The sequence below is a fragment of the Pinus tabuliformis genome, chromosome X (assembly GCF_031772625.1).
Source record: "Pinus tabuliformis cultivar Carrire ecotype Pingquan chromosome X, CPIR1, whole genome shotgun sequence".
In the NCBI taxonomy this organism is placed as follows: domain Eukaryota; kingdom Viridiplantae; phylum Streptophyta; class Pinopsida; order Pinales; family Pinaceae; genus Pinus; species Pinus tabuliformis.
Genome location: NC_142308.1, coordinates 1,307,193,082 through 1,307,205,581, shown reverse-complemented (window position 1 = coordinate 1,307,205,581; position 12,500 = coordinate 1,307,193,082). Strand labels below are relative to the sequence as shown.

The 12,500-nt window shown below is 38.4% G+C and overlaps 1 protein-coding gene and 1 pseudogene across 2 annotated transcripts; both read left to right on the top strand.

Moving 5' to 3' along the window:
- The first annotated feature begins 4,866 nt into the window (after positions 1-4,866).
- LOC149144869 (sugar carrier protein A-like) lies at positions 4,867-7,584 on the top strand. The gene is made up of 3 exons (XM_089447418.1): positions 4,867-5,083; positions 5,270-5,896; positions 6,977-7,584. The coding sequence occupies exons 1-3, from the start codon at positions 4,940-4,942 to the stop codon at positions 7,424-7,426; spliced, it is 1,221 nt and encodes a 406-aa protein (XP_089303544.1). The 5' UTR covers positions 4,867-4,939; the 3' UTR covers positions 7,427-7,584.
- A 1,315-nt stretch (positions 7,585-8,899) lies between these two features.
- On the top strand, positions 8,900-10,881 carry LOC149144868 (uncharacterized; annotated as a pseudogene). Its single transcript, XR_016265134.1, has 4 exons — positions 8,900-9,184; positions 9,330-9,743; positions 9,801-9,899; positions 10,286-10,881. The product of XR_016265134.1 is annotated as an uncharacterized LOC149144868 (transcript).
- Positions 10,882-12,500: the final 1,619 nt, after the last annotated feature.

Sequence of the window (12,500 nt, the reverse complement as noted above, 5' to 3'; positions counted from 1 at the left end):
ATGATAATTCTTAACAAAATTGCGATAATATCATGTTAACCTAAGAAATCCTCGAAAATTATTTATGGTTGTGGGAATTTTCCATTCCTTAATGGCTTTAATTTTGTTAGGGTCTACCTTAACACCCTCATGAGATATAGTATGACCCAAATTTTCCACCTCTTATACTCCAAAGAACAATTTGGAGGTTTTTGCATATAATTGTTTTTCATCCAATAGTTTGAGTACCCAATCAACATGTTGAACATGATCCTTCCAAGACTTGTTGTAGATTAGTATATCATCAAAAACTACTAACACAAATTTTCTAAGGAAGGGTTTGAAAATGGAATTCATCAAACCTTGAAATGTGGAAGGTGCCTTAGTAAGGCCAAAAGGCATGACCAAAAATTCATAATGACCCTCATGAGTTCTCAATGTTGTTTTTAGAATGTCTTCAATCTTCATTCTAATTTGATGATATCCTGAATGAAGATCCATCTTGGTGAAGTAAATTACTCCATGCAATTCATCCAACAATTCGTCAATGACAAGAATGGGAAATTTATCTTTAATAGTGAGCTTGTTGAGTTCCCTAGAATCGGACACATGTGCCATGATCCCTCATTTTTGTGTACCAATACTATTGGAGTAGAGAAAGAACTTTGACTACTTTGAATTATACTAGCCTCTAGCATTTTTGCAACCATACGTTTAATTTCACTCTTTTGGGCATATGGATATCTATAAGCCCTGATGTTTGGAGGAAAACTTCATAGACTTAAATCAATAGTATGATCATAATCATGAATAGGTGGGAGGCCTTTGGGAGTCTCAAATACCTCAGAATTATTGTCCAATACATTTTGGAGATCTGGAGAAATAGATGATTTCGATGTTTGAATATCTAGTAAGCATAATTATACAATTACGCCTTGTAGTTCTTTCTTTAGCAGATTTTTCATTCCATTAGAGTTGATTATATTTCTTGGTTTCCTTGTGATACCCCTTAGTTCAACTTCCTTCCCTTCCCAAAAAAAATTCAAGAAAATTTCTTGAAAATTAAAAGATATTTTCCCCAAAGATTGTAATCATTGGACTCTAAGTACAACATCAGCACCACCCATTGGAATGGAAAGAATTGGACTATTCAATACATATTGACCCATGGTTAGCTTGATATTATAACACTTTCCAGAGAAATTTATAGTTTCTCCATTTTCAACCATCACTTGACACTCTGGCTCTGGATAAAGGAAACAATTCAATTCCTTAGAAATCTTACAATGAATAAAATTATGGGTACTACCTGAATCAATCAACACTATTACCTTTTTCTTCTTGATATATCCTTCTATCTTGAGAGTTTGAGGAGTGGTAATTCCTACCAATGCATTACAAGATATGGTTAGATTCATTTCCTTTTTCTCTGGGGTTGGTTCATCATGTATATCCTCCTCTTTAGATGTTTCTTGTTCCTTTTCTTCCTCCTCACAATCTATGTAAAATAATTTCTTCTTAGCACACTTATGACCTTTAGTGTATTTTTTATCATAATTGTAACAAAGCCCTTTTTCTCTTTTTTCCTCCAATTGTTGTGGTGTCAACATTTTAGGTTGTGGAACACTAGGAGCAACAACACTTCCATATTTATAGTTGTGAGTGGTAGACTTCCTTGTTTCCATAATTTTTCTGTCAACTTTTATTTCCACCTTGAATTCCTTTTCCAATGAATCAAGTTCACAAAGGCAAACCTCATGTTGGATGTTATCCTTAAAATCCCCTATGAAGACATCAATCCTATGCTCCTTTGGAATACCAGTAACCTTGATATGCAATTTTTGGAAGTCCTCAATGTGCTCCACCATTGAACCCTTTTATTTGAGATTTATCAATTGGCTAAAGAAGGTGTTTCTCTTTGTATCCTTCAAGATAAATTTATGCCCAATATCCCACGATGTCATGATTATGAACTAGTTCAGTAGAGAAAACTTGTACGAAGTGCCACATGTCACTGTTTCAACCTTCGGCCCTGAAAACGATACACAAAATACTATAGTACATAAAATTTTGCTCATTTTTCATGAAATTGAAATCTGATGCTCGTAGAGGAAGTTATGATAATATTTCCAAGGTCACCTATTTGATACTAAATTCTGAAGCATGCACAAACACTAACTTCTTTGGACCATATCTCAAAAAATATAGTGAACCAAGATCTAAAATTTGTATAGGATGTTCATCACGATTTTGGCTCCAGATAGTCAAAATTTCTGCGTTTGAACCTTCAAATATTTTTTTATAGTGAATTCCAAGATGGCCTATTTATAGCAGCAAAACCCTAGAATTCAAAGCTCTTATACCAAATGTTATGTAACCAGATCACAAAACGGATAGATCAATGAATTCAAAATTAGCCTCTTTGAGGGGGGAAATTCCTTTGTATCACATAATTGAACAATTCTTGAATGATTCAAATGAAAAGACATTGTTTCTATAAATAGGAGTCTAAGGGGTCACAATATAATCAGATCCTACATAACAATAATAATGTAAGGGCAAAACACTAGCAATAGTGGCTTATATGGGGCAGAACAATAACAATATGGGGACTACATTAACAATAACAATAATGGGACTAAACTATTATTATAAGGACCTAACAATTGGTTTTCAAAGGATTCTCACAACAATTTGGTGTCAACTATGGTGAAACCTTTGCTCCAGTAGCAAGCTTAGACACAGTTGAAACTATTTTTTCCACGGTATCTCGACATAAATGGAAAGTATATAAACTTTATGTAAAATATTCTTTCTTAAATGGTATATTGTAGGAAGAAGTTTATGTGGATTAGCCTCCTAGTTTTGAAGTTCCAGGACAGGAGCATAATGTGTATAGGTTGAATAAATCCTTGTATGGCTTGAAACAAGCTACCCGAGCTTGGTAAAATCACATCAACACTTATCTCATCAAATGTGGTTTTTACAAAAGTAGTCATGAGCCAACTCTATATACCAAAACCCATGAAGTTAAACTTCTTATTGTTTTCCTTTATGTTGATGATCTGCTTTATATAAGCAATATGATATTAGAAGAATTCAAAATAGAGTTTGATATGATTAATCTAGGGCTCATGAAATATTTCTTAGACATTGAAATTCAATAATCTACTAATGGAATTGTTAGGTAAACTTGACTCAGGATAGAGTCAAAGTTGACCAAGTTAAATAGTGATGGTTTTGGGACACATGGTATTGTGCACCCATAGTATTCTACCCGTGGTATTATATGTAATGGAGCTTATAAAAAGCTGGAAGGACTTCATTGTAATGCAAGACCTGGAGGTGAGCAGTGAAGGCTCACTTGGTCGAATTGGCCAAGGTTTTTGCCAATGCTAATGAGATCTTATTAGGTTGGGTTTTTCCCTGGAATCCTCTCTCAATTTGATTTGCTCAAAAACTTCTATCAAATCGCTCCAACTGTGAGCCCGACGAGAACCTCGTAGATTCTAGCACCGGTGGCCTCACGTAGCAGAAAACAAACAATTTTCAAAGCCACATGAACAATTTTCTTCTGCTGACCTTCTTTAAATAGCTGCATGAATCCCGAACAATTCGTCAGCGTGTTCCAAACCGGTAAATATCGCAAATGCATTGCTATCCCTGGCAATTACGACACTATCTTCCGCACATTCTCCTCAAGGTTCTTCCATGTACGATTGTTCCACCATTATTTTCAGACCGAGATCTATAAAAAGGCTACATTGATCTCATTAGGCACTATAAACCCCTAGCATCAAAGAATCCCTTTGAAGCCAATATCTGGCTCTGATACCAGTTGTTAAGAAATTTACTGCATAACATAAATAATTACTAAGAGGAATAAATATAAAAATAACCAACAACAACCATAAACACATAAACACAAATGGTTATCCCGGAAAACCCCAAATCTGGGGAAAAACTCAACCTAATAAAATCTCATTAGCATTGGCCAAAACCCCAGCCAATTCGACCAAGTGAGCCTTCACCGCTCACCTCCAGGTCTTAGATGACAATGAAGTCCTTCCAGCCTTTTATAAACTCCATTACATATAATACCATGGACAAAATACTATGGGTGCACAATACCATGTGCCCAAAAACCATCACTGTTTAACTTGGTCAACTTTGACTCTATCCTCAGTCAAATTTATCTAACAAGAATTTTCGTTTATCAACAAAAATATGCCACTGAATGTCAAATGAATTAAAAACCAACACAAAATTCAATGGGAAGGTTTTGTTAATTTATATTTTTTGTCAACTTCAACGTTGAACAAACACTAACAAATCATATGAGCTTTACTTCGTGGACACCATATAAGGAGCTTGTTAGAAAGATTCAGAATGGAGGGGAAACTTTTTCTATCGTATAGTAAGATTTTGTAATAGGAATGGAAACTCCATTTAGATTAAACCACATGAAGTGGCATATGCAGCATCGAACAACGTACTTTTTGTCACATTCTGACACATAACTAGACCAGGGTGTCTGAAAGCGATATCTTCAAGTTGGGATTCTTCAATCTCAATGAAGAGATAAATCATCTGAATTTGAAGATATCATTGTTAGACATCTTGAGAGACTCTTCCAACTCATCTGTGGTTGCTGGCACTAGTAATCATTGTTAAGTCTTTAAAAAGGATAGTTTCATTTTATTACGTCGTAAGGCGTTTCCCTCTGAAATGAACTTTCCTAAAATCCACTTGTCATCCCTATGCGCCGTTAGATTATGTGTTAGACGATTAGATGATTGTTAATCGTTCGATCAATGGAAGGTAGTTGGAACGGTTCACGATATTTACTTGATCAGCCTTCAACTTTCTGAGCGCTCGAAGAAAAAATCCGTTACTGTTTCCTCCCTGGCTATCGCGTGAGCAGTGCAAGGAGTGTTTCAAATGGATTATACAGAGAATCATGGCGGTGCAGCTCAAGGCCAGTATTGTAAGCGGAGGCATCTGTTTTCTTGTGGGTGCAGCTCTCAACGCCGGCGCCATCAGCTTAGGCATGCTCATTATTGGGCGCATAATGCTTGGAGTGGGAATAGGCTTCGCAAATCAGGTTGGCTTGTATGGGTTGTGGGCTCAATGATTTCGAAAGAGTTTCTCCAAGATATATTGATAAAAGCACGCATTACTAAAGCTTTAGACATTTGGCTTTGAATTGGAGTGATTTGAGTTACAGAGTTTTTTGTTTAGATATGAATGCCTTGGGTTTACAGAGCTTTTTGTTTGAATTTGTGTCAAGGGTGTTCCTCTGTACCTCTCAGAGTTAGCACCACCAAAATTCCGCGGAGGGCTTAATATAATGTTCCAGTTGGCCACAACACTCGGGATCTTCACAGCAAATATGGTTAATTATGGGACTCAGCACATAAAAACTTGGGGATGGCGTCTCTCTCTGGGCTTGGCTGCAGGTCCTGCACTTTTGATGACTGTTGGAGGGATGTTCCTTCCTGATACCCCCAACAGTCTGATAGAACGTGGTCATCTGGAGAAAGGCAGAGCTGTCCTGGAGAAGATCAGGGGCACTAGGAATGTAGAAGCAGAGTATGAGGATATGGTCGATGCAGCCGCACTGGCTAAATTCATCAGGCATCCATTCAGGAATATTTTAGAGAGGAGGAATCGGCCACAGGTTGTGATGGCAATCTGTATGCCAATGTTTCAGATTTTGACTGGAATCAATTCAATATTGTTCTATGCCCCTGTCCTTTTCGGCAGTTTGGGCTTTGGTGCAAATGCTTCCCTCTACTCGTCTGTCATGACTGGAGCTGTTCTTGTAGCTTCAACCCTTGTATCTATTGCCACTGTTGACAGGTGGGGGCGCAGAGCCCTGCTACTTAGTGGGGGTATTCAGATGATAGTCTGTAAGGTAAGACTAAAACGCACAGAGGTAGTCTCTGTTCTGCTTTTTCACAGCATTTCATGTTTCCTGTTTTTAAGAATGACAATATATATCTTAGACCTGGTAATTGAGCTGCCAAAGCTCAAGAATCATGACCCATGTTCTAACCATGGATTGGGAGGTCCCCAACAGACAGGGAATACCAGTTCCTATCCATTTTCTGAGATTTCCTGTTCCTCGAATCTAGAAACCGAATGGAAGTGATGATCTCTTATCGATTATTAGGGTCAGAAAAGTTTTAAACCATGGGAATTGCATTGGTCTCTTACTTTTACACCAGCTAAACAAAGCCCCAGATAACATGCTTTCTTTTTTATTTGAGTTTTCTGCAACCATGGTAGCTCTCCATGCCCGAGTCCTTTTGTGACCTGTCTCGCTTACATTTTCAGAGCTGAATAGGAAACCAGAGTTCTTGCCTGCAGCAGCTGAGTGAGGTGAGAACGGAGCTTGAACAAACATGCTTCAATTATCTTGATGAATGCCTTTATTCACCACAGAAGTCCCTATTACTTCTGAAATGTTATTGTTACAGAAATTCCTGTTAATTTATGGAAAAAAACTTGGATATAAATTCTCCAATTAAATTAGAAATTTACTTAGCCAGTGTGATTCAAAATTGCGGGGAGGCATTGCATTGTACCAACCACAACTACTGGGATGTGGGATTTAAAATGGAATGGAGGGGATAACATTGATGTGAGATTTAAAATTGGGTGGAGGGGATAACATCCCATTATATCAGCAACAACCACTCGGATGTGCAAAATGAGATGAATTGTAAGTTTGTAACCCCATCTTCTAAGTAGCTTGGAAGGAGAGATTTTATAGTCCGTCCAAGTTGCAACAAGGACACGCGAATCTGTTTCCAGAGTTCTTAAATCTAAATCCCTTCATTAATCTGGGAAATTGACTGCACTGCACAAACGAAGTTGACCATATTTTCATTTGATCCCGAAATAATTAGTAGCAGATTATAGAGATTTTTCCCTTTATTGTTGGATTGTTTACTGTTGGATTCATCAATAATAATGTTATCCTTTTTCATAGGTTTCTGTTGCCATAATCTTGGGCCTAAAGTTTGGAGGGGACAAAGTACTATCCAAAGGCTTCTCAGCGTTGTTGGTGGCAACCTTCTGCTTATTTGTGGCTGCATTTGGGTGGTCATGGGGTCCTCTTGGATGGACCGTGCCGAGTGAAATTTTCCCACTAGAAACACGTTCTGCTGGACAGGCGATAACGGTCTCTGTGAACCTTCTTTTCACATTTGCAATTGTGCACGTCTTCCTATCTCTTTTATGCACATTCAGGTACGGGATTTTCCTATTCTTTGCGGGCTGGATCTGTATCATGACTGCCTTTGTGTACCTCTTCTTGCCAGAAACCAAGGGTGTACCCATTGAAGAAATGATTTTTGAATGGAGAAAGCACTGGTTTTGGAAGAAAATAGTTCCTTGCGTCGAGGAGGGGGCACCAAAAGGAAAACTACCAGAACTGTAATTCACTTAAAGAATAACTTAGTTTAGTTTAGTAATTCACTTAAAGAATAACTTAGTTTGGGAGGTTTGTCATTTGTTCATTGTAATTTACAAGTCTATTTCAGTAGCTTTTGTCTCCACTTCCGGAGAATTGTCAAGAAAGTTCAGGAAAAGTGATGGATTTTCTTTGATGGTTTTTTTTTGTTTCTGGAGTTCAATGCGTTATGAATTTCTGAATACAAAACATCAAAATTATCATCACCAAAATGATCATTCATAGACGAACATGACTGCAACGATTTTACACCCTAAATAAAATTTGTCAATGGTATCAATCACTATTTCTCAATCTCAATAAATCATTTATGCTTTCTTTTCATCCCTGATGAGGGATGATGATGAGTGAAGTGCCAGAAAAGTTGTTTACTGTTTCAGTGATTTTTCCATTCTTTTTGTTTACTAATTGAGCAATACCACATTCACTAGGCATTAAAACAACCTCTCTGCTGTCTTTCTGAGGCTGGGAAAATGCAGAGAGGTTGATCTTCATATTGGAAATTATAGAGCATACTATTTTTATTACTAACATTGGGTATGCTTTTCAGATTTTCAAGTCCAGGTTGGTTAAGAGCTCAGATTTTGGATTGCAACCAAAGTCTAAAAACAGGGCACATAGGGAGATCCCAAGCATCAAAGATATGGATGCTAAGACTCCAAAGATCCCTGGGTGGTGCTCACTCTGTGATGTTACCTGTAGCACAAAGGAAGTTCTTCACAAACAACATGTGTTTGGGAAGAAGCACTAGTCCAGGTTAAAAAAGTTGAAGGAAAAGGGTTCAAAAGATGTAGTAAAGCCACAAAAAAAGCAGCCACAAGGACTGGTGGGGTGGTGTTCTCTTTGTGAGGTTAACTGTGGAAGCCTAGAAAATCTTCATGAGCTACATATGTCAGGGGAAAAAACACCTGTCCATGTTAGGAATGGCAAAGACAAAGGAGCAGGAGACAGTAGAGACTGGCAAAGACAATGTTCTTGGAAAAAGAAAAGATGATTCAGTGAAGGAAGAAAGAGATATGCCATCCAAGAAACGCCACAAGTTACATAAAGGAGATGTTGCCCATGCCCAGCTTACAGAGGATGGAAATTCTGAAGCCCATTTACCGGTCTATGGTGAGACAGAAAGTGTTGCTGGTCGCAAAGTTGCGGAAGAAGCTTTTGTCAAAGCTCAAGATGAAGGGGTAGATTAAATGTTCCAAGCTTTCAACCTGTTGAGCGTAAAATGGTCTGTGTTTTAGGTTTTGTGGACATTAGATTTCAAAATTTTCTTTAAGGTTTTGTGACAGTTGAGACACTTCAGGATTGCAGAACAGAAATCCCTAGAGATTCATAAGAAATGTTTTTGAACATGCTGGAATTAAATATTACGTAGGGTTGAGTTTCGAAAATTTTGATGTGATTCATAAGAAATGTTTTTGAACATGCTGGAATTAAATATTGCGTAGGGTAGGATTTAGAAAATTTTGATGTGATTCTGAACTTTCCCTATGTAAACAGTTCTTAAGGTGGCTGTGATTACAAAAGAAATTGATTAACCTCTTTGCAAGTTAATTCGTTTATCCTTTCAACGTTGAAAGGTTTTTAGAGAAGGTTCTCTGTAGCAAGGGGCCTCTGTAAAACTGAACGGGGATCAACGAACAGAGCGGGATGTTTCCATTTGTGCTGGTAAATTGTCTTCTGAGAAAATTCATCTGTCTAAACTTGATGGAAATATCGCTTCTCCAGGTACTCAGTGTTCAGTTTACATTACAGTCTCCCATGCAACATTTCTTGCAAGTGCCTAGATGGGTAGATTCACGTGTTGGCTCCAGAAAAGTTCAGTTTATTAATGTGGACTAAGTTCTTTTGTTGCAATTTTGATGTAATTCAGGAACAAATGACCGAAAGAGGAACAACCCCGAGGATCAACCAACAGAGCAAGATGTTTCCACTTCTGGTGGTAAATTCTCTTCTATACGGATTCATGTGCCCAGTGGAGTGTCCCAAATGGATTATACAGAGAATCATGGCGGTGCAAGGGCTCCTTTATCAAGGTTATCTTCAGGCCACACTTATTACACACTGGAATCTCTGCAAGGCGTTACAACTCTTCCCCCTTACCATTCTCATCAACATCGTTGCCTTCCTCGGTGTTTTCTCTCCGCCAATCTGTCCCCATTCACATGGGAGGCAGGGCAATGCCGCCTACCCTTTCTCCTCGATTGGTACCCATGACCTCAGAGACACGATGATTAGGGATCCCTACAGACAACCCATTACTGACAGAGAACCCACTTTGAATATTATGAATTATGGGGCAGAGCCTATTGGATATTCCATTGGCCATTTGCAGAGCTTGAACCGGTCTGTGAATCCAACTCAGCAATATCAACAGCAGGAATTTGTTAATCAAACTTCACCTCCACCTCAGATCTATCAACATCAGTCACGCCAACAAGAGGTATTTGTTTTTTATTTCAAATTTCCATTCCAGATTGTGCAATGTATCCATCCTTTTTCATTCACTTCTTAGCCTCTCAACTTTGAACTTTGTTTTCTGATTCAGTAGTGTATCCATTCTTTTTCTACCTTTTCTTATTGTGCTAGAAAATTTGTTTACTGTTTCAGTAATTTTTCCATTCTTCTTTTTTACAAATTGAGCAATGTTTAATATTGTGGGAGCCTTTATCACCGTTGAGGGCAATACCACATTCACTAGGCATTAAAACAACCTCTCTGTTATGTTTTTGAGGCTGGGAAAATGCAGAGAGGTTGATCTTCATATTGGAAATTATAGAGCATACTATTTTTATTACTAACATTGGGTATGCTTTTCAGATTTTCAAGTCCAGGTTGGGTAAGAACTCAGATTCTGGATTGCAACCAAAGTCTAAAAACAGGGCACATAGGGAGATCCCAGGCATCAAAGATATGGATGCTAAGACTCCAAAGATCCCTGGGTGGTGCTCACTCTGTGATGTTACCTGTAGCACAAAGGAAGTTCTTCACAAACAACATGTGTTTGGGAAGAAGCACCAGTCCAGGTTAAAAAAGTTGAAGGAAAAGGGTTCAGAAGATGTAGTAAAGCCACAGAAAAAGCAGCCACAAGGACTGGTGGGGTGGTGTTCTCTTTGTGAGGTTAATTGTGGAAGCCTAGAAAATCTTCATGAGCTGCATATGTTAGGGAAAAAACACCTATCCATGTTAGGAATGTCAAAGACAATGTTCTTGGAAAAAGAAAAGATGCTTCAGTGAAGGAAGAAAGAGATATGCCATCCAAGAAATGCCACAAGTTACATAAAGGAGATGTTGCCCATTCCCAGCTTACAGAGGATGGAAGTTCTGAAGCCCATTTACCGGTCTATGGTGAGACAGAAAGTGTTGTTGGTCGCAAAGTTGAGGAAGAAGCTTTTGTCAAAGCTCAAGATGAAGGGGCAGACTAAATGTTCCAAGCTTTCAACCTGTTCAGCGTAAAATGGTCTGTGTTTTAGGTTTTGTGGACATTAGATTTCAAAATTTTCTTTAAGGTTTTGTGACAGTTGAGACACTTCAGGATTGCAGAACAGAAATCCCTGGAGATTCATAAGAAATGTTTTTGAACATGCTGGAATTAAATATTATGTAGGGTTGAATTTCGAAAATTTTGATGTGATTCATAAGAAATGTTTTTGAACATGCTGGAATTAAATATTGCGTAGGGTAGGATTTAGAAAATTTTGATGTGATTCTGAACTTTCCATATGTAAACAGTTCTTAAGGTGGCTATGATTACGAAAGAAATTGATTAACCTCTTTGCAAGTTAATTCGTTTATCCTTTCAGAATAAATTCCAGCAGCGAGTTCATGAGAAATAAGTCCCCAACCCTTCCTAGAAACATAAGGAGTAACATCCCCTTACCAATGCAATCAGTGGCTCGTCCATTGCAGAATGTCAGACATCTACCTCTGCAAATGCATCCAGGACAGGTTGTTGGGCCGCCACCTGTGTCACAGTCATTACCATCAGAGACTCCATGCAGTAGCAATTGCGCAGGAAACAACTTAGGAGTCCTTGGAGCGACATGTCCCAGCAGTGCAGTTTCCTCAACTCTGACCCCAATCCGACCTGATGCCACTGCAACAGAGCAACTCCCGACCCCAATCTGACCTGATGCCCCTGCAATAGAGCAACATGTCCCGGCCCCTATCCGACCTGATGCCCCTGCAACAGAGCAACATGTCCCAAGGTGCAGTTCCATTAACTCTAGGCCCAATCCAACTCAATGCCAGAGCAACATGCCCTAGGAATGCAGTTCCATTAACTCCAAACCCAATCCGATTAACATGTCCCAAAGGTGCGGCTCCATTAACTCCAACCCGATCCCAAAGCAACATTATTCCATAAAAACAGTTCCATTTACTTCAATCGCAATACTATCAACATGTCCCAAGGGTGTAGTTCTATTAACTGTAGCCCCAATGTGACCCAATGAAGAATTTGTTGCTATTTTGTTGAACACATATCTAGGTTGTCCTTTGGTAGCAATTAGTGTTGGAACTTGGCAGGTTCATGCTTCTTCGTGAGACCAATATAAATGTACTGTTTCAACATCGTTGGTGGCAAATTTATGCAACATATTTGATCATTTAAGTTTAACAGATTTTCCTTTTATTTTCCTACAAAGAATTTGCTCTTTATATGTGTTGGAGTTATTGGAATATTCTTTAGGAACTAGCAGGCATGCAAATTTATATTTTTAAATCCCTAATTCTCCTCATCATTTGCAAATTGTTCATCTGCATCTATGCTCAGAGAAGACAACTTAGCTTCAGAACGTTTGTAAGACAGAAAATGCAAATTTTAGCAAATATGGAGGTAATAATAAATGCCCTGTGGTGTCAGAACAATGTTTTCTTGGGTTTCTTTTGAGCAATAGCATTAGAGAGCCATATATTGGTGAGGGACCTTTAACCCAACGCATCAGTGGCTTCATACAGGTGTGATTGCGGGTGCTCATCTTCGTATGCAGAAGAAAGGAATGTCATTGATACATTTGTGATTATTGCTTTCAACAGAGCTCTC

Bases quoted from the DNA above. Each gene is read 5' to 3' on its own strand.
- LOC149144869 (XM_089447418.1), top strand. From the start codon at position 4,940: ATGGCGGTGCAGCTCAAGGCCAGTATTGTAAGCGGAGGCATCTGTTTT. The intron at 5,084-5,269 runs GTTGGCTTGTAT...ATTTGTGTCAAG, and splicing joins GAATAGGCTTCGCAAATCAG to GGTGTTCCTCTGTACCTCTC. The intron at 5,897-6,976 runs GTAAGACTAAAA...CCTTTTTCATAG, and splicing joins TTCAGATGATAGTCTGTAAG to GTTTCTGTTGCCATAATCTT.